The sequence below is a fragment of the Trachinotus anak genome, unplaced genomic scaffold, assembly GCF_046630095.1.
Source record: "Trachinotus anak isolate AG129_WGS33_773 ecotype Australia unplaced genomic scaffold, CSIRO_AGI_Tana_v1 ptg000001l, whole genome shotgun sequence".
Taxonomy (NCBI): domain Eukaryota; kingdom Metazoa; phylum Chordata; class Actinopteri; order Carangiformes; family Carangidae; genus Trachinotus; species Trachinotus anak.
In genome coordinates, this window is record NW_027273852.1 from 19,269,711 (window position 1) to 19,291,686 (window position 21,976).

General features: G+C 39.8%; 1 protein-coding gene across 2 annotated transcripts in view; it reads left to right on the forward strand.

Moving 5' to 3' along the window:
- abcb6b (ATP binding cassette subfamily B member 6 (LAN blood group) b) overlaps nt 1-21,976 on the forward strand; it is a 33,669-nt gene that overhangs the window by 7,453 nt on the left and 4,240 nt on the right. Inside the window, exons 8-17 of one of the 2 annotated variants that reach the window (XM_071482397.1) lie at nt 208-273; nt 426-551; nt 1,646-1,722; nt 2,149-2,212; nt 4,181-4,266; nt 5,282-5,339; nt 6,543-6,647; nt 14,684-14,858; nt 15,021-15,133; nt 15,803-15,897. In XM_071482397.1, coding sequence (XP_071338498.1) covers nt 208-273; nt 426-551; nt 1,646-1,722; nt 2,149-2,212; nt 4,181-4,266; nt 5,282-5,339; nt 6,543-6,647; nt 14,684-14,858; nt 15,021-15,133; nt 15,803-15,897 — 965 coding nt within the window. The remainder of the gene's footprint in view (nt 1-207; nt 274-425; nt 552-1,645; nt 1,723-2,148; nt 2,213-4,180; nt 4,267-5,281; nt 5,340-6,542; nt 6,648-14,683; nt 14,859-15,020; nt 15,134-15,802; nt 15,898-21,976) is intronic. The other variant, XM_071482403.1, reaches the window with a different exon arrangement.

Here is a 21,976-nt window from a genome sequence, read left to right on the forward strand (position 1 = left end):
TCCATGTCAGGTCTGCTGTACTTTTGGAAACACCCACCTGTGATGTAGCACCGGTGGAGATGCCACATTCGTACATTAGCCTGTGTGGGTGATGATCCAGTTCCATTGTTTTCCAGATGTATTACAATAATACACCGTTGTCTAAAATGTTTGTAGGCATCTCATTTTTTGGCAATTTCACCCACAGGATTTGATTTATTTTCACAGGTGAAATATTACAATGCTGAGGATTATGAGGTCCGCTGCTTTGAGGAAGCCATTCTGAAATATCAAGTAAGACCAGCCAATAGTACACAGACAACTCATAACCAGCTAAACCAAACATATATTTGCTTATGAAAAGTTGATTCAATTTTCAAATCTTCCGATGCACTTTTATAGTATTTCTTATTTTTAATAAATTGTCTGCTGGTCATCTTTTACAGCAGTGTGAGTGGAAGAGCTCAGCCTCGCTCGCTCTGCTGAATCAAACCCAGAACGTCATCATAGGATCAGGACTTCTGGTTGGATCTCTGCTCTGCGCCTACCTGGTCTCTGTAGGACAATTCCAGGTATGAGTGGAGTGTTTAAACACAGTAGAATCCACTATCGAAATCATAAGACACGCAATTTACCGACTGTTGCCTCCACATATGATGGGAGCACAAAAATAAGACTGACACTCTGATGTGCACACTGCAGATTTTAACTCAGATGTTGGCCCTCATTTGTGTTTTTTGTGTTTTCCAAAATTTGCACCTGGTTGATTTGTTGGCTAAAAGTATCAGTATGGAATAGATTACAGTGGTTTTAGGTGTTTTATGCCACAACCTCTTTAAAGATGTTGGTGATTGCCTCTGATGCTGTATGCTTGTTTTTCTTTCTCTTTGCTCAGCTCGGGTTTGTTGCAAAAGAGATCTTGATCTGATTAAATAAAGGTTACACATCAGATGAAGCTCAGGCAAGAAAACAAGAAAACAAAACCGGGATGATGTACTAGATCAGCGAACCATTCTATCAGAGGAAGATCTTATTGCTTAGATAGTGAACTTCATGGGTATGACATAAGTTACCACGGTGACTCAGACGTGACGCCTGTGACTCCACTTGAATGTGACGACTGCGACACGGCCCGGGTGGCTCACACACAACCTTTGTCACCCGGACATGACGTATGTGGCGCTGCTGTTTACGTGACCACAATAAGGTGGACTTGACAGTGATGTGGAGAGACTTGATCTCTGTAAGCGAGACATTATGTTTGCAGTAAGGCAGAGACATGACCTCAGTGATCTGGACTTCTGTGATTCAGACGTGGATGATGGGCGACTTTAGTAATGACCTCAGCGATCTTGATGACTTGGCCTGTAGTGACTTACACATGAGACGTAGCCAGGATCTGTTGGCATTACCTCACTGACTTGACCTTTTAGCTTGTTTGCTAACAATTTCTCCACAGCTACGTTATAAAACAATACATGTGTCAATTTTATGTTGTCGACTGGTTCAGCTGCCTCTAAGTGGTCATAACAGTGTGTGAGGCTCTTGCTAGTGGGAGGCTAATTAACATAGCCAACTAACAGTAACCTTTGATTACTGTAGCATGGGTTCTCTGCAGGTTGCTTGATGTTTAGTAGCTGTATTTGTGTGTTCCCTTCTCCCTCAGGTTGGAGATTATGTTCTGTTTGGAACATACATCATCCAGCTGTACACCCCTCTGAACTGGTTTGGTACCTACTACAGGTGAGACGAGAACACGTGACAAGAGGCAGATCACTGACCCTAGAAATAAGGATCTGTACTTCGGCAATAGGGTCACATTTATGTGGGTGGTTTTACAATAACAAAGCTGGATCTTAGATTTTCACAAATCTGTAATGGATGTGACCCAGTGGGTTTTTTTTGGCATTTACTTGTTTATAACCTTAACTATGAATACAGGGAGAAAATACCTTAAAATAGTTTGTCTGTGTATTGATGTGACTGTTATTATGAGTGGCAGTGAATGTTATGAATATTAGTGTATATATAATTCCACTATATCAATCTAACATAAAGATGAAAAGACTGCTAACTGCTCCTAATACCCTGCTCCTGTCACTAAAGTTAGTGCTGCTGTTGTTGCTGCTGCATCTAATGACACTGCTTGTGCATCCTGTGCGTCCGCAGGCTGATTCAGAGTGCATTTGTTGACATGGAGAACATGTTGGCACTGTTGACAGAGCATCAAGAGGTGAGTCACAAAAACAGTCAACCTCTGCAAAGTCTATCAGGTGTGTGGTTTCAATGTAGCTTAATTTGTATTAGCCCAAGTGAGTGCTACCACAGTCAGTATTAATGAAGTCAATATCAGAAACTCTGCTTTGATGTTGATATCCTTAAAGTGGGTATAATTAACATTTTTGTAACAGCTCTGTATTGAATGTATTGAATGAATTGAATGTAATCTCTGCTTTATGAAGAGCACAACTGTACTGTTCAGTGCACTCATGCTGCGCTCACAGCGTCGTTTCAGCCCCAGTAGCTGTTTTCAGAGAAAAAGCTGTAAAAACTCACTGAACATGACCTGCTCAGCAGCAAACAGCTGACAGAGACAGTAGGTGAACATAAGAGCCTGATGCTTCCCTCAGGTTGGTAGAGACCAAAGACAGAGCTAAAACAGAATGAATATCGAACTTACATTTACCAGGGGGACACAAACACAACTCCAAATGAACACAAATGCTCTTCTGTATATACTGGATTTTTTTGACTTATGTACACAGCTCGCAGCTTGTTTCCACAGCCCATAAGTGGCAGGTTTAACTTTACTAAAAACGTTGTTACGAATGGATCATCTGACTGTGTGTGATGACAAAACGTCATTCAGTTTGCTCATGTGAGCTGTGTTTAATGCCTGGCTACAGACCATACTTCCTTTGGAATATAAAATAAGTATACATCACAATATAATGTATTCATTTCTGGATTCTTTCTTTATTCATTCTTTTATATTGACTATACATTAATTATATGACTAAAAGCTAAAATCTGAAGTGTTCAGAGTCACTGTCAGTCTGCTTGGAAACAAACTCACAGTCAGAGGTCAGCGGATTAGGAGGTCAACAAGTGTTTGTGTGTGACTTTGTGTGTGTGTGTATTTGTGTGCACGCACATAGTAAAACACAGTCTGTCTGTATGTCTGTGTGTGTATGTCCGTTTTTGTGTGTGTATGTGTGTGTTTCGGTGGGAAAAGGCGTCCTCCGGCTGCCTCACTAAAGGCTCCTACATTCACAGGCCCTTGATATGGTAAACAGCCACATGAATGTAGACAAAAGCATTAGAGCACCTTAAAAACACAGCGGCCCTTTTCTTTGGCTTGGGAAGCTGCAGGCGAGGGGAGTCAGGGGAGGAGGAGGGAGGTCAGGAAGGAGAGGGAGGACTGCAAACGCTGACGGTGATAAATCAACTAACTGCAATCACACTCTAAGTCCCTCTGTTTGGCATTTATAAGCAGGATGCAAACATTTTATACATGGTTTATAAAGCACTGAGCAGACATTTGTGTTTATTGGTCTTAACTATTATAAGTTATATATATAGTTATTATAAGTTATAATGTATTTAAATAGGAAAGTGGTCTCAGACTTAATGAGAGAAGTTTTAATTGTTGACAAAAAAAATCATCTCTTTTCTCTCCACCTTATCCTCTCTCTCCTCTCTCTCTCACTTGTCTCCTCTTTTTTTTCTTCATTTATTCTCCTGCTTCCTCTTCTTCTCACCCAGCTCAGTCCTGATCTTTCAATTCAGTCAAATAAACAAATAACTTTTAAATTCTTTCCACATCACGAATAGAAATGGCAAAGAATATTCTTTCTGTAGAAACCGACACTTCATTCTTGCAGTTTTTCAACGTAGATGTTCAAACTTTCCATCATTCAGTCTGAGCTCTTTTGCTCTTTCCAGAGTCAAGAATGAACTGCCAAGCTCAGCTTTTATGCCAACATGAAGGAGCAGTGATGAAAGTGCTCAGAATAATTGAAGTTTGAACATTTTATGATTCTGTGGCAACTGGGGAAATTTCATCTGCTGATTAAAACTGTGATATGATTGAAACAAGCTGGCAGTGCATCTTGAGTTGAGACTTATTTGCAAACCATTATTTTCAGTATCTCTGTATTTTTTCGGCAACGAATTATCCTCCTCCTCCTCTTCCTCACAGGTTCAGGATGCTGAGGATGCACAGGACTTGCAGCTCACAGCAGGTCAGGTGGAGTTTGACAGAGTCTGTTTCAGCTACGTGCCTGGGTGTGTAGCCAACAACTAATCTGTTTATAGCTTAAATCCATTTTTCTATAATTTGATTAGATTTGACTCAACTGTACATAAACCTATAAAAACACAGACTCTCTTTGCCACAAAAACTTGAAATTATCTGCAGTATGTTTTTGTTTTTCTTTTGTGGATGTTTAAATAATGACAGGCAGCCTGATGCTGGTACAGGTGATGCAGCATATAAAAAGTATCAAACTATGACTTTATGTTTGCATCTCATCGCCCACCAACAGTCTGTGTGTTTGTTTTAACCATAAACACAAATCTTCTTTAAATTAGACTAAATCATTTTATTTGGGTAAACCTAACAACATGTTAACCACAGAGGTGGTAAATCAATAAATTAGGCATTCTTTAGTGGTTATATGCATTATGGAAGCCAATGGCAAACAGCTGGTTTGGTCCTATAGGTTGGAGGACTTACTGAAAATATGAAAATAATATGAGGATCTCTACAGGAGGCCAAGACGTTTACAATGAACCTTCCTAAAACATTAAATCAACAATATGAAATAACATATAATACGTTATGTTCAGTTACCTGTGTGAAAGTTAAAATAATTGGGATACATGTTCAGTAACAATATCATTTGAAATTCTAATTTTCTAGGGACTTTTATTTTGAAAGACAAGAAGAAGCAGCAGCACAGCTGGTGACCATCGCCTGCTGTCTGTAGGATGACAAAAAAAAAGCAAACAACAAAAAAACACAGACTTTTATTCATTGGAAGTCTTGTCTGACCTTTTGTGTGCCCTGTTATTTTTTTCACAGTCTGAGGCAGAGGAACAGGCCAGATAGGATCTAGTGTTGGTGCATTATTGTACCAGAATAAACATAAACATGAGAATGTTCATGGTCTTTTTTTTTCTTTAATCCAAAAACTTTCAGGAGTCACTGTCAGAAGAAGCCGTGCCATGAATAAGGATGAAATGAAGTTTGTTTTGATCCTGACTGTTGCTGTTTCATTCTGTGTGCATTTGTGTGCAGCACTGAGGTTCTCAGAGATGTGACCTTCACTGTGGAGGCGGGACAGACGGTCGCCTTGGTACGTTGTCTTCTTCTGCTTGCTACACCTATGTTCCTATTGTATCTCTGTGTACCTCTAGTGGTATCTGGTCATAGAAATCCTCCCTAAGCAAAACAACTGGTTTAATCTTTAACAAAGTGTTACATTTCATGAACTCAACACACATGTGTTATGAAAAAATCTTAATCTGGAATGTAACACATAATAACAATAGCTTTAAAATTAGCTTTAAATTTAGCTTTAAAAAAAGATGACAACATTTGCTTCTGAAGTGTGGCAGAGTAGTTTAACTACAGTACTTGAGTAAATGTACTTAGTTACTTTTCACCCACTGTTCAGTGTGTTGTGTGAATTATCGGGGACCTCAACTATCTGTGTGGTTAAATACCACCAGAGATAAGTGAGAAAACACAGTGAAAAAATATTTTTATCCTTCCGTGCCAGTGAGAGCCAGAGCCCAAGATGTGCTGTTTTCAGGTTTTCCATACGTATTTACAGTCCATCCCATTCTCATGGACACGATATCTCACCAACGCCTCAATGGAACTTCTTGAAATTTGGTACAAACATTCACTTGGCCTCAAGGATGAAGTGATTAAATTTCGGGGTTCAAATGTCAAGGTCATAGTGACTGTGAATGCAATATATATGTAACACCTTGAGGGAATTTCTTCAAATTGGATAAAAATGTTCACCTGGACTCAAGGATAAACTGATTAGATGTTGGTGATAGGGGTCAAAGGTCATGGTAACCTAAAAAACATGATTTTGGCCTTGTGAATGCAATATCTTGAGAATTCCTCAAGGGAATCCTTCCAACTTGGTACAAATGTTCACTTGGACTCAAGGACGAACTGTTTAGACTTTGATGGTTAAAGATCAAAGGTCAAGGTCACATTGACCTCACACAACATGGTTTTGGCCTCGTGAATGTGACACGTCCGTAATGCCTTAACTGAATTGCTTTAAATTTGGTACAAACATTCACTGTGAGTCAACAAAGAACAGATTAGATTTTGGCCGTCAAAGTCTCGGAGGCATACAACCGTGAGATGGTAACTCTAGTTTTGTGTGGTTTGTGTCAACCAGTCCTTTAAATTCAAAAGCATTGCAGCAGGATGCACGAAATAAAAGGTGAGAGTGCACTTTCTAATTGTGTATGTGTGTGTGTGTGTGTGTGTGTGTGTGTGTGTGTGTGTGCGTGTGTGTGCGCACACGCAGGTTGGTCCATCTGGATCTGGGAAAAGCTCCATCCTGCGTCTCTTGTTCAGATTCTATGACCCTCAGGGTGGCTGCATCCGCATAGACGGGCAGGACATCTCCAAGGTACACACACACACACACACACACACACACACACAGACTGCAGATCAAGCAGTTTCAGCCATGTGTACACTAAAATTACAGCCAACAATTTCCCCAAGTTTTTAGGTTTGTGTCCTTCCAGGAAATCAGTACAAAAAAAGAACATCTGTGACAATGAACACGTACACACCATGTGCATGGAAGTCTGAGAGTCAGCAGGTGACCAGCATACTATAGCTGTGTACTGCCTGTTTTTTTAAAACAAAGCTTGCAAGCAAAGTACTTTAAGTGCTTGGCAGCTGTTGATAGAAGGTTTTTAAAATAGCTTTCAACTCCATTGTGACATGATAATAATGTGACAGAAAAGCCCCTCAATGTTTATAGTAATATACCGGTCACCACTCTCCTGGTCAGGTTTGCTGTGGCAGCAGGTTGCAGGGCAGAGGCGATAGTGCAAAGTGTGTGGTGCTCTGACTCTTCTTCCAAGTCTTCCACCTATAAGTGCAATTAGATTTTTTTACTACAATAAAATAGCAAATGTTTGACAACTTTCATAGCATCTGGGACAACTCCTGATGGGTTAATTGTCTGGGACTGGCAAATTTGTAGCAAAACTGTGGCCAAAAATACATAGTCTGCAAAATACACTTAAAGGAAGAGTTCACCGTTTTGAGGAATATTCGAACCCTTTGTTACAGAGAGTTAGATGAAAAGATCAGGCTATAGGCCAACTCCTGGCTGTAAAACTATAACATCTCATTCTACACTTTGTTGGATTGGTATGGATTAAACGAAAAAGATATAACATGTTAAAATAGCATGTATAATACATATATTATATGTATATATATAAGAATATTTCCTGCCTCTTAATATCTCCCTCTTTATTTCTATCCCTCACTCTTCATTTCTGTTTCCAGACTTTGCCTCATGCACTTTGACTTCCACTTTCCCTCTCTCTCTCTCCACTCTCTCACTCACACACACACACACACACACACACACACACACAGCTGGGCTGAGTGTGTGAGCTCCAGTCACACTGTGAATAAATCATAGTAAAAGGTTTCTGAATTATGCAGCAACGGGTCCAGACACCAGATGTGTGAGTGTGTGTGTGTGTGTGTGTGTGTGTGTGTGTGTAAAGATAGCCCATTTATTGTAGTTGTAGTTGAAGTGACTCTGTTTATGATTTGCCAAAAGTCGCAATAAAAACCAAACAGCAACATTCTCACACACATGCGTACACATGTTTTCGTACAGCAAACATACTTGTTCAAATGAAGAGGCTGGTGATGATTAGGAGGTCGCTTATTTGTAATTACACAGCGGGAGGGCCGTTTAATCAACACACATACACACATGTGGTATTCTCTTAAAGTAGATTCCAACTGTTGATCAATCTGGGCTTTTTGAGGAGGATGTACGGAAAGACGTGGTAAAACCCTTCAGCTTCCTCTGCTGAAGGATTCTTTCTGTCGTTGTGTTAGACAGCATCAGGGCCGGCCCTTTTAAGGAAGCCACCATAAAATGCAATTTTTGTTTTAGAAGTCTTTGTTCATCCACCAGCTCTCATGGTTGTATTTTTTCCCAATAAGAACAGTGAGTTTGAACTACAGAACATAAGCTGTTTACCAGGACCACAGGTATGATATTGTTCAGCAGGAGTATCATGCTAATTTATTAAACTTCTAAAAATGGCTTTTTGTCGTGCTCAACATACTGATGATAATGGTAAATGGTAAATGTCCTCTTAATAAAGGTCATATAAACCGACCAATCTGAAGAGAAAAAAAAAATATTCATGGCATTTACAGCACAGTACATAGGCCTTGGCGCCAACTTTTAATAGGCTCGTGATATATTACATGGTTGGTGAGTAATAAGTGAAAATGAGAAACTGACACGAAATAAACTATTAAATTGGGTGGTAATTCTCTGAAATACCTCAATCACATTTCAAAATGATGAATCAATAAAAAAGACTTTTGATTAGCAGGTGGCTGTAAAATCTCACCTGTCTTTACAGAGTCAGAGTGAGAATGGTGGGGATATTGAGTTTGATGCCAGCAATTTTTACACACCATCTGTTTCACATGTTGGCTGTTGTCACTCCATTAAAATCCCCCACACTTTTCATGTTGTACTCTATAAATACTTTTTCAGTGTGTCACTATCAAAGGATTCATTAACCCATTTTACCCTGTAAAACTATGTCTATTAGTACACGTCCTTCAGTCTTAATTATGCCCAGTATTAATTATGCTCACAGGGTAAACTAAAATGGCATTCAGTGGGGGGGTGCACTCCTCTGCTAAGGCCTAACAGTCCTACTCATGTCTCTGAGATTTCGCCAAATTGCCAGAGTCACAGATCTCAATACCACAGAGTTTTTCATACCAAGGTACTACAGGATATAAAATAGATTATTTCTTGAGAAATTGACGGAAGTGTCGGAAAATCCCACAATTTTACGGAAAGTGTTAAAAACACTCCTGGATCAGCCTCTTTTTAAAGGAGCTATTTGTAAGTTTTGCTAGTGCTGAATAGCCAACATTAGCATTAACTGTTTACTTACAAGTCTAGAAGAAACTTTGCAAGTTCAGCATCAGACTTCATTCCCTTACTTGCCAAGAGTTGTCTCCAGTGGTGGGAAACAACCCCTTTGTTTTACTTCTATTTCTATCACGTCTTTTCTTCTTCTGAAGTTAGCATGCTAACCAGCTAGCCCTGCTCCAGTTGGCGCATCTTGTCAATGCAACAATGGCTGAAGCTCTTGGCAAGACTGGTAAGTGAACCGCTGTTAATGCTAATGTTGGTTATGTAGCAATAGCAAAAAGTTATGAATGGCTCCTTTAACTGGGTCAGAACCAACATTTAATGGGTTCTTCCCGTTCTTCACTGGGTGTAAAAATCTTTAAAGGAACAAACATTTCAGCAGGAGAAGATCGATACCACTCTCGTCTTTATATGCTACTGTAGTGATTAGCTTAGCTTTGCATGAATACCGCAAGCAGGCATAAACAACTCATCCTTACTCTGTCCAAGAAACAATTAAATTTCTGTTTATGTTGTGACACACAAAGTGTTAATTAGTAAAATTTAAAGATACCAGTAAACTGATTTTTTTTAAAAACTCTGAATTGAGCTAGGTGAGCTGTTTCCCCTATCTCCAGTCTTGTTATATCATATTTCATAATTTGTCAAGTAGAAGTCTACTTACATTTTTTCAGCTTCATTTTTTTTCCAGTATTTTTTCAGAACATAAATTCTCCTCCTGCCCTAAAAATGTGGTACACATTTGAGGTACACACAGCCATCTCCCAAAATCACAAATGCCTTTCATGTAGTTTGCCAAAACATTCTTAACCTCAAGGGCCTCTTACTAGAATTTTCCCATGCTTGAAACTTAATCTCAAGATAGTTTTTCTCCCAAGAGTTGTTTGACAGTTCACTTTTCATGTATGCACTTCTTTAACTTTTCTCTATGTATATATTATATATATATTTTTTTAAATATACTGCAGTTAGTTTAACATGTGATTCTTATCAATGATGTTTGAACTGAATCTGGCAATTCTCAGGAAGATGTACTGCTTGTTGCACACAACTGCTCGCCCTTTCTTTACAGCTGTTTAGATGCCTCATGTTTTTCCCAAATCTATCTTAATATATGGATTTGAGAGTTATCGGTTGCTGTAATCATTCTTCTGACCCATACCGGCCATGAAGTGAACCTAATGCACTGTAACAAATAGAGGAATAAAAACCACAGCTCTTGTTCTGTACAAAAATGCATCCTAATATTCAGCTGGAGCTAATATGATGTGGTCTGAGTTAGTCAAGTTAAGACTTTTCTTTAATGCTATAGTTAAATTATTTAAAAATGAGCATAGTCTCTAAAAGTGTAGTCATATTTGAACTTGTCAATACATTTTTCTGAATAAGTAAATGTGTCAAGTAGTTGCTTCAAAACCCTTCAGGAAGTAGAATTTCAGCAGCTGGGATGCTTTTGGCCTCTTTAACATGTGAGTTTTGCTACAAAAGTGCGTCAAGTTCTTTCGCAACACATGCAACACAGTGAACACAGCTCAGCCTCTTGGACCTCTGGGTTTGTTTTTGGCCCATCTGTCCTGTGCTGTTCTGTTTGTCCCTGCATATGGCAGCCACATGTGGTGAAGCTCTGATGAGTCCGGCTCTGCAGACCCTCAAGCTGATGGCTGGGTACTATATGCTGCTGTGAGTCATCTGTTTGTTTTTTTAAGGTACCAGTCAGGTTTCCTTTTTCAGATTTTAGGAGATATAAACAGCAATTTGAATTTAGTTTAGTTTCTGTTCAGCCATATTGGCAATCACTGCTTGTAACTACCCAGTTTTTCCTGTTATTCTATGACACACCTTTCCATTGGTCAGGAAAGAGTAGCCAGACATACAAGTTTTTATTAAAGCAAATGGAGAAGCTTTCTTCAACAACTGTAAGATGAATCATTGCTCGGTTGGAGCAGGACAGAGGGGCAAAGAGGTTTACTGTAGAGCCAAATTGTTAAAGGAATAGTAAAAGAACAAAACCACTCTCACCTCTTTACATTAAATATGAAGCTTGAGCCAGCAGCCAAAGCACAAAGACTGGAAACATGGGGAAACAGCTAGCCTGACTGTGTCCAAAAGTAACAAAATCAGCCTCACAGCACCTTGTATGACTAGTTGTCCAACCACGTCGCTGGGGGAGAAACGTCCATTGCTGCTGAAATAGAGAGGGGGGCAAAAAGCCATTAAATTACAGAGATAACGGGCCACACTTTCAGACTGTCTCTCCCAGTGGACGTTCATGTTGTTGCCCTTGGTTGTTCATGTGAAAAAATAAGAGACAGTAGTGCAAAAAGGGAAGAGTGCACTTGAGAAAGAAGTTCAAACCCTGCTTACTTTCTAACCTTCGCACAGCTGACCAATCATGGTGTGAAGTAGGTGTGAATGTCAGACTGTTGGTTTCAGAAAGTTAAAGAAATTGTTGGACACAGCCCTCCCCAAGTCTGATGTTGGAAAGGTCTGATAAGCAGGGGTTTGTGAACCAAATAACAATCTGACAAGCAAGACGGCCCTCCTTACATCAGAATAAGCCATTTCAGAAAGTGCCTCCAAACAACAAATGTTTAGTTTGATTGTGATGAAGCGAGAGGCTGCAGGAATCAGGATGAGAGCAATGAAGGAAATCAGGTGACCTGGTCAAGGTCTAACAGTCCCACTCAGGTCTCAAAGATTTCTCCAATTTGCCAAAGTCACAGATCTCAACACCATGTCTTGATTTGTTATACCAAGATCTATACATTATTTCCAGAGAAACTGATAGAAGTGTTGGACAATCCTGCTATGTTATGGAAAGTGATTTTAAAAAATTCCTGCATTTGTTCCTTTAAAGGAAGTATTTGTAAGTTTTGCTAGTACATTGAATTTTGGTAACTTAACATCCATGACAAATTAAAGGAAAAACCTGGAAAATGATTGGAGAAACAGGATCACAGTGCTTCCCTCCATAGGGCATTGAACACTTTGATGAGAATAAAAATGATGTGAATCATATGCTGTGGTCTTCACAGTCACCATATCTCAACCCAGTTAAACACCAATGGAGATTTTGCACTGATGTGTTAGACAGTGCTCTCCACCACCATCATCAAAACACCAAATGAGGGAATATCTTTCAGTAGAATGGTGCTCATCCTCCAGTAGAGTTCAGAGACTTGATGCAACTATGCCAAGCAGCATTGAAGCTGCTCTAGAAACATGTGGTGGCACAACACCTTACTAAAACACTTATGTTGGGTTTTCCCTTAATTTTCCGCCTATTTGTACATTCAGCGAAATATCAGTGTCTAATGATGGTGGCCAGCTGCGTGCCTGCAGCGTTGTTGACTCAACCAGCCATCCTCCTCTTTATGAGCAGGCATGTTTACTGCTGGACACCTCCGGCAATGCAGATTATATGAACACATTTTGCAGAAAACAGGGTTGGTGAAGGAATATCTTAAATACGACATCATCCTAAAGATTTACTGTGGTCTTAGTCATTAGCTCCTGTGAGTGAGGACAGCTGTTTTACACTAAGATTTCCTTTTTGATGTGATGTCTCAATGAAAAACATTAAAAGCCCCTTTTTTTTGTTTTTATCCCTCTTTTGCCCTTTTCCCCTCCATCTGTCTCTTTCTCATTTTATAACATTTGGTGTTACAGCTCTGTCAGCTCTATCAGAAACAGATGCTGTGTTGTTCTCAAGTGGAAGGAATAACAAAAGTAAACAGCAAAGATCAAATTAAGGGAAAGTGAGTGATTGCCAGCCAAACCGAGCTGGTGCAGGAAATGGAATTTGTATTGTTGTGGCTGCAGAGGAAAGCTTTCCACAGGAAAGACTCAAAGCACTGCACAACGACCAGAGAGTCATTGAAAACCGGAAATTATTTCTGGAGAGACGAAGAGCCAGATTCACAGAATGCAGAGTTTATTCTTAAAAAGGGGAAAAACATCACCACTATTCAATCTACTGGTTTGGACGCTGGAGGATACTGGTGTCAGTATGCACTGCCTGCCTCATCTGCTCTCAGCAGCTCGACAAAAACAGATAAAATCAAACAGTCTGTGATGGTTTTGGATCTGATCTCTGAATCCTAATCATTTAAAACATGGTTTATCCTCATGATTTGACGATGGATGTAAAATAAGTGTGCACAAAAGAAATCCATTTTAACGATCAAGGAAAATAGCAAGCTAAAAGAAAAAAATGGGGAGTGATCTTAGTTGTTACTGGCCACATTTTTTCACTGTTTTAATTAAGGTTCAAATATTTTTCCACCATAATAGCAGTCTAAATCAGCACAGTAAAGCAAAGGTCATATATTTTACAAGTGAGATAAAAGTGAAAATGGTCATCCACATTTTATAACAAGATTCAAAGTGTCGGGATCTGTCTGATTAAGTAGTTGATTATGAGAAAGATAGAGAGGAAGAAAAATAAGGCTTGTGGATAAAGACAGAAGCTTGAAAGCCTGAGATAGAAGGGCAGCGAGACACATGTACAGAAATAAGTTCAGGACATGTGTGCTGTCTGTGACCTGGGGCAGCATGCATTATATAGTATAGGATGAATTTAGCCATGCAACATTTATGTAGATGTATGCTGAGTGTGTGTGTGTGTGTGTGTGTGTGTGTGTGTGTGTGTGTGAGAGAGAGAGAGAGAGAGAGAGAGAGAGATAGAGAAGAAGAAGTAAGGAGAGAAACTGTCTGGTTCATAGACACATCCAGACAAGTTTGTACTGTGACCTGCAGATCTGAAGATCCCATATTCCCCTTTATACATAGCCACTCTTGTGTTTAGTGGTTACATTGCAACCAAGAACCATTTGAGATGGACCGAAAAACTGTGGTGAGATGCATTCTAGCAAGGTGTTATATCCAAGCCAGATAACTGAAACTTTTCAAAATAAGATGTATTGTGCTGTAATCTCTGATAATCCATGATCAGTGAAACCATTTGATTATCTGTGTGGGTGATCAAGCACTGTGAGATCAAGCAAACTTGTCTTGATTGTAGTCTGTCCATGTGATTCCTCCTTATAGCTAAACTCATGTGTGTTACCACCGTCCTCTGGACTGGTCTGCTCTGGACCCTGTTTGCATGTAGTCTGGAAAAACCAAGACAGATACAATCAGATTTTTGATCTGGTCAAAGGAGAAGAATCTGGATTTTATCTTAATACGAGACTCATGAAATGATAAATGTAAACTGATATGGTGCCATGCTGTATCCATACACAATTTTTGGAAAGTTAGCATAAATTAAAGACTTAATGAAAGTAGTTTCAAGTTCCAAACCTGGTTCTAAATTAAATTCAGATTAGATTTAGATTTGCTCAGATCCTTGGCAAACACCTCTCTGACTGAATCATTTGTCTCCCCTCTCAATTTGTATTAGCATAAACTGGCCGACAAAGATAACCAGAAAATGATTGTAGGGCTTTTGTAACTTTAAAATGACTCTGTCTTTCATTGTCCTTGCTGTGTCTAAGGTGCATCAGTCTTCTCTAAGGTCGTTCATCGGCGTGGTTCCGCAGGATACAGTTCTTTTCAACGACACCATCGGCAACAACATCCGCTACAGCCGAGTTACAGCCACCAGCCAGGAGGTGGAGAGAGCTGCCATGGCTGCCGACATACACACCAGGATACTAGAGCTGCCTCAGGGTCAGGCCACGCGTGTGTTTAGGTGTTCAGATGATAGTGATGAAAACACCTTTGCTATTTCACTTAGATATTTCTGAAGCAGACCTGTGATAATATGTTTGCCACTTTGAATCCTGATGTGGGAAAATCTGGATACTGAAGACGATGACTCTGTTTAACCAGGTTATGACACAGACGTGGGCGAGCGAGGGCTGAAGCTCAGTGGTGGGGAGAAGCAGAGAGTGGCGATTGCTCGAACCATCCTGAAAGAACCACGGATCATTCTGCTGGATGAGGTGAGGATGCGCCACGGTCCATAAGTATATTCACTACTTGGCAGATCAAGGCTGTGTCATCCTTGTTCAATGCAGAACTTTGATTTTTGCACCTGGCAGCACCTGGTTAATGTGAGGTCAGTGTTGCTGACATGTAGAATGCAGTCTGGACAACTTGTGTTCTGTTGGGCCCATCACCACTACTGCCTTTTACTGATCCATTAAACAGCACAACACTTGCACCTGTTCATGCTCTGGTAAAAACTTTCAAAAAACACATAAGTGACCCCAGTCACACATTTTCCATGTGTCCATGAAAAATCCTTTGCATTTGTCAGGCTGCCTGATTTCACTCAGTTTGGAAAAGGTTCTGGGTCCAGTTTGACATGGTTAAGCTTTATTTATTCAGGAAGACTCATTCAGTTCAACATGGCTTAACAATAGAACAAAAGAGTTATTTTAACAAAAGAGCACAAAACAAATAACACAACATCTAAAAGACAATTCAGTCACGCAGCAGTCACACACAAACACACTTCATAAATTCACACATTTTATCAGTTAGTGGCTACACTGTTTCTATGCAGTGTTGTGTATTTCAATAACAAGTATTTAATTTCATGTAACTACTTATTATTTACATTATACTGTACTTACACTGATATATACTCTGTGTGTTTGATCCATCAGGCCACTTCTTCACTGGACACCCAAACTGAGAGGAACATCCAGGCTTCCCTGGCCAAGGTCTGCACCAACAGGACGACTATAGTGGTTGCACACAGGTGACATTACTACCAAGCTGTGTCCTGCTTCCTTTCTGTAGAATTAGGAAGCTTCCTGATAAGTTTGTTTGTTTCTCTTGAGCATCAGCCACAGTTTCTGAGTGTTAGAAGGTCACTGTCGTTGAATTTAAGAGAAAAAAACTCACTTCCTTAACAATTCTCCTCTAACAACACAGAATGAAGGATGGCTTTGGCTTTAAAGCCAAATTTGTAAGTTTTACTATTGCTACATAGCTAATGTTAGCATTACCAGCTGTTTACCGACCAGTCTAGATGAAACGTTGTGAGTTCAGCATCAAACTTCACTCATTTACTCACCAACAGTTGTCTCCAGCGGTGGAAAACAACATCAGCATTAACTCTTGTCTCTATCACTTCTTTTCTTCTAACTGATGTTAGCGTGCTAACCAGCTAGCCCTGGCACATTTCAGCACTTTCTGATACTGAGTCACTGTAGCCTCCAATCTACTCTGAATATATAGCACTGCTCAAAGGGCGTATTATAACCTCTTGTCTTGTAAATGCAACAATGGCTGAAGCTCTTTTGAAGTGACAATCCCCATCACTCACTCCCGCCCAGAAACCATATTTGGCAGCAGAGGAAACTTACAAATAGGCACTTTAAAAGCATTACAGCAGCACCAGTGGAGTGATGTTGTTGTAGTCCCCTTTGTAATGAACGGGGCAAAGCATCTGTCATACAGAAACATCCACCACTCATCTGGGGACAATCAGGTGAAGCATGGATATGACCGTGAATGCAGATGTTACACAGTCCTTTTTTTTTTACTGCCTGCAAGTTGTTGTGGACGAAAAGATGGTCCAACGTGGAACTGGAGATGGCTTTCTGTTCTTTTGACACTGAGTGTATAAACAGACATTCTGGCCTATAAAAGAGAGTGGACAGCTACAATGTGATTACAGTAGCGGTGGTAATACAGGACCAAACCAAAAAGAAAAACCAAATGTGAATAGAAGAGATGAAAGGAAAAGAGGGATGTGGTGAAAGGAAAACAGGATTAGAGCGCACACAAAGAGAAGGATGGAGAGATTAAATGGAAAGCTGATTGGAGGATATGAGGTGACGCGTGATGACAGGTCAACAAAAGTAAAAGAAACAGATGTCTGGTTATTCATCAGTCGGAGTGATATTGAAAAAGACTTGAAAGGTTCTGACACTCGCAGACATTATAAGACATCAGGAGTGAAGCAGCCTGTGGTGCTCAGTCCTGCTACACAGCACGGACCCAGTTATCAACATTTCCTGTGTACAATGGATTTCTTTTTTTAATTTCTTGTTCCATGACTAACATTATTAAATCATGGTTTCTATTGTACAGAAGAAGGTTGACTCATTTGATCAAGTGGTCAAAAGCAAAACATTTAATGTGTTTATTTGTGTATATCAAATGACTTGTGGGGACAACCTGTTCTTTCCAGATCCCGCTTTTGTTTCCACATCAGGCTGTCTTTACAGATCTAGACCTAATGGCTTTTGGAAACAGTCAACAAACCAAAAACAACAAAAACTGAAAATCCCCCTGTGTGTAACTTTACTTTTTAATGCATGAGGAGTCTTATTTTTCAAAACCAGAGAATGTGTGCACCTGTATGGAAACTCTGACCCATGCATACAAACACTGTTCACAGATGCTGACTGCGACTAGTCATCTGTGACTGTTCCTGACACCAAACTGTGAGGCATTAGTCATTTTTTTTATACAGCTGTGCTGACGTAAAGGAAAAGCTCATATATTGTCAATTCTAAAGTAAACTGCATATATACTTACCGGCCACTTTATTAGGTACACCTGTTCAACTGCCTGTTAACACAAATATCTAATCAGCTAATCACATGGCAGCAATTCAATGGATTTAGTCATGTAGACATGGTCAAGATGACCTGCTGAAGTTCAAACCGAGCATCAGAATGGGGGTGAGGTGATTTGAGTGACTTTGAACTTGGGATGGTTGTTGGTGCCAGACGGGCTGGTCTGAGTATTTCAGAATCTGCTACTGGGATTTTCCTGCACAACCATCTCTAGGGTTTACAGAGAATGGTCTGAAGAAGAGAAAATATCCAGTGAGCAGCAGTTGGGTGAAAATGCCTTGTTGATGCCAGAGGTCAGAGGAGAATGGCCAGACTGCTTCCAGCTGATAGGAAGGTAAGAAACAGTAATAACCACTTGTTACAACCAAGGTTTGTTCCCACAACACGTCAAACCTTGAATAAGATGGGCTACAGCAGCAGAAGACCAAACCACTCCTGCCACTCCTGTCAGCTAAGAACAGGAATCTGAGGCTACAATTCACACAGGCTCACCGAAATTAGACAATGCAAGATTTGAAAAATGTTGCCTGGTCTGATGAGTCTCGATTTCTGCTGCAACATTCAGATGTAGGGTCAGAATTTGGCATCAACAACAAGAAAGCAAGGATCCATCCTGCCTTGTATCAATGGTTCAGGCTGGTGGTGGTGGAGTAATGGTGTGGGGGATATTTCCTTGGCCAACTATGGGCCCCTTAGTACCAACTGAGCATCGTTTAAATGCCACAGCCTACCTGAATATTGTTGCTGACCGTGTCCATCCCTTTATGACCACAGTGTACCATCTACTGATGCTGCTTCCAGCAGGATAACATGTCACAGAGCTCCAATCATCTCAAACTGGTTTCTTGAACATAACAATGAGTTCACTGTACTCAGATGGCCTCCACAGTCACCTGATCTCAATCAATAGAGCACCTTCATTCCCATCATCAGAGATTCACATCATGGATGTGCAGCCAACAAATCTGCAGCAGCTGTGTGATGCTATCATGTCAATATGTCAATATTAGTTTCAACTAAGCCTCAACCACAAAACTGGCAGAGTTTTTGCATCTGTATTGGAACAGATTTAATGTGTCTACCACCTGTGTTATTGAAGTTATTGTCCATACTAGGGATTCATTCATTCATTCATTTAGAGACTATATTTGAATATGTTAGCAACATTCACTCTCTGGTTTCTGAGACATTATTCTCAGGTGTCGCACTCTGGCCACATCTGTTTGACAAGCATCATCTTATCTTGTACACGGAGTGAGGATTTTTCTATCTCACTGAATGCAACTAATGAAATTAGAGAACATTAACTAACATTAACATTAACTAAATGGTGACGTCAACAGGTCAGTTTCAGTTTTCAATGTATTCTTTGTCCATTTGTCCTAAATACTAATGATCCAACCAGGTAGGATACGTCTGATAAGTCATATAGTGATTAATTGCATGGTGCTCATTCTGTAATGTGACTCACTCTCCTAGGTCTTGATTATATATTGATCAGTTGTCTTTGAATAAGTTGATCCAGCAGCTTCTTAATCTTTCAATAGCAGCAGCAGATGTAGTCTGGCTGTAGGATCAGGACTGTTTATTAACTGAATCAGTCTGGCTTTAAGTGAAATTAAAACACACACAATCACAGCAGACAGATCACGATTTAGACTTTGAAGGATGAGCTGAAATCTCTCTGTTATTAGACAGAGAAAAGTATTCCCCTCCCCTGAGCATGGCAGCAATCTGCTGATAAAATCGAGCTCATTTACAGAATACTGAAATATGGATGGTAATGATGTGCAATGACTGGGATGTGTAGACCCATGTCTGTCTGCTGTGTGCTCAATGCTTTAAAAGCCTCTTTATCTCATATTCTACTCCTCCTTTAACTTGGACCGGTTCCTACCTGCTCCCCTCAAATACCATTGTCTTAAAAATACAAATTACAAGTCTTGAAAACAAAAACTGAGGGAAGCATGTTTCCTTCAAAAAGTAGTAGGGGGGACCTGACTAGAAACAGGAGGAGGAGTACTGCTTGTAGTTGGGAGTAAATAAATGGGTGGAGCTCAACAGATTTATACTTGTACTGCATCTTCCACATCATTGACCACAGGTTAAATTTTGAAAAACAAATATATGATAGCTAGGAGACATCAACAATTAATCTGTTCAATTCAAGTGTGACAGTGAACAGCATAGACAGCTCCCTGAAACTGAAGCAGAATGCCATTCAGCCATCAGTCATTTCATTTTTAACACCTGTACCAGTAGGAAATAGCTGTGAAAGGGCCTAATAAAGCAAATGTGTAGTTTTACTTTGTAGGTATTTTAAGAACTTTTCAACCTTATTTTGCTTTAAGGCTTCGTGTACTTCATTTACAGTTGTTATGTTACTTGTTTAAATTAAAGTATGCAGTTCAAGCAAACGTTTGGGCAATGTAAGTGGTTAACTCTATGGACCGAAGGTTACATGAAAGCTGAATCTAAATTGTACAGTCACTGAGTATAATACAAGTAACTATGGAACTATATGTAAATCAGCCATTGTTCATGTTATTAGTAAAACGTGCTTTTCCTGCTATGACACGTCAAAACTGTCTGTAGTGAGGAGGGAAGGAAGAACTGTGGGTGTGTCTTCACTCATTTAACCAGGACTAAAACCATAAAGATTGCACCTGTGTTAATGAATATAAAACTCAAACTTAACCCTAAAAACAGGACATGAACTGTTTATCCAAAATATGAAACCTACATGTAAACACACTGGTTTTCTTCCTGCTGGTAGGCCTGAATGAGTGGAGAAAAAAACCTGCTGAAGTCTGCAGTCTCTAGAGAGAGATATTTCTACCTGTGACCGAGGTTTTCTATTAAATATTGAAGGGGGACGTCCAAAGATGGTCTTGGTGACATTAAAGCAGAGTGGTGGCTCTGCTGAAGCTTTAAAGTGACGTTCAGCAGTTTGGAGAGGTTTTTTTTTTTTTTATTTATTTTTTTGTTCGTCATACTTTCCACTGGGGATAACAGCGACATATCCCCCTCACACAAAATCCTATCTTCAGATTCATACATTCACCTTAAAGAAAAAACACTGCAAATTAGGCACCTGTGGAAAACCTTCATCTGTGCATCTTGCAACACCTCGGGAATCATTTTCTGATTCCACACTGGGTCACATCACAAAGTGGAGTCCGTAGCTGAGAGCCATTTAGATTGCTGAGTGTGGCTTTAATCAGACTCGCATCATAAATATCAACTTTAATAATTTACAGACAAGTTCATTCAGAGTTCTCCAACCCAGAGTGACATATTCAGCTGTGTGTGTGTGTGTGTGTGTGAGAGAGAGTGTGTGTGTGTGACAGATCTAAAGTGTGCTTGAATGTTTCTGTTAGTAATTACTGAGGAATGACTGTGTATTTTTTACTTTTATAGGACAGCTGAATATATTCAACATCAAAACACACATTTAAATTTTTTTTTATAGATATGTCTCCATCTTTTCCCATTTCCTTGTCTTATCCTCCTCTGCCCATCCTCTGACACCTCTGGGATTACTATCTCTCTCTTCTTGTCCCTGTCATTCCAAAGTTTGATGCACACTTTCTGACACTTCACACACGTGTTTAATGAATATTTCCTGTTTGTTACAACTTGGATCCTGTGTATGTAGTTCTAGTGACCATTTCTGTTGTCAATAATAACATTATTATGTTTTAGGCTGCTCTCTCAGAACACAGGAAGAATTCTGAGAAGGAGTCTCACGTTCATGCAGATTTCAAACAAACCTCTAGGGCCTCATTTCCCAAAACCATCTTAAGGCTAAGACGATCGTAAAAACCATCTTTCAGACCTCCTTAAGCTGAGCAGGTGTTTCCCAAACGCATCGTAACTGCAGACATTTTTATTGTGGATTAACGAGAGCCTCCTACCCGCTCGCAGGAGGTCACGGGAGGCTTCTTAAGAAGTTGCAAAATAGTTTTTGTTCATTTTTAAGTCTATGGTTTTTCATCATGGACACCAGTGTTCTATGTGAAGTGATGTTTGATGGAAAATTAGTGATAGTGTTTGTGATGTATCTATTTTTTATATATAGTATAACTTACAGACAGTTAAACTTCTAAGTCTATTCAGCATCATCCTCATCACCATGGACAACCAATGTTAAAAGCTCTTCATGGCGTGCTGGTGCACTCACTCGAGCTTTCCTTTTGGAAACAATTAAAAACTGAGCAAGAAATCCTAGAAACACTTAACTTCCAC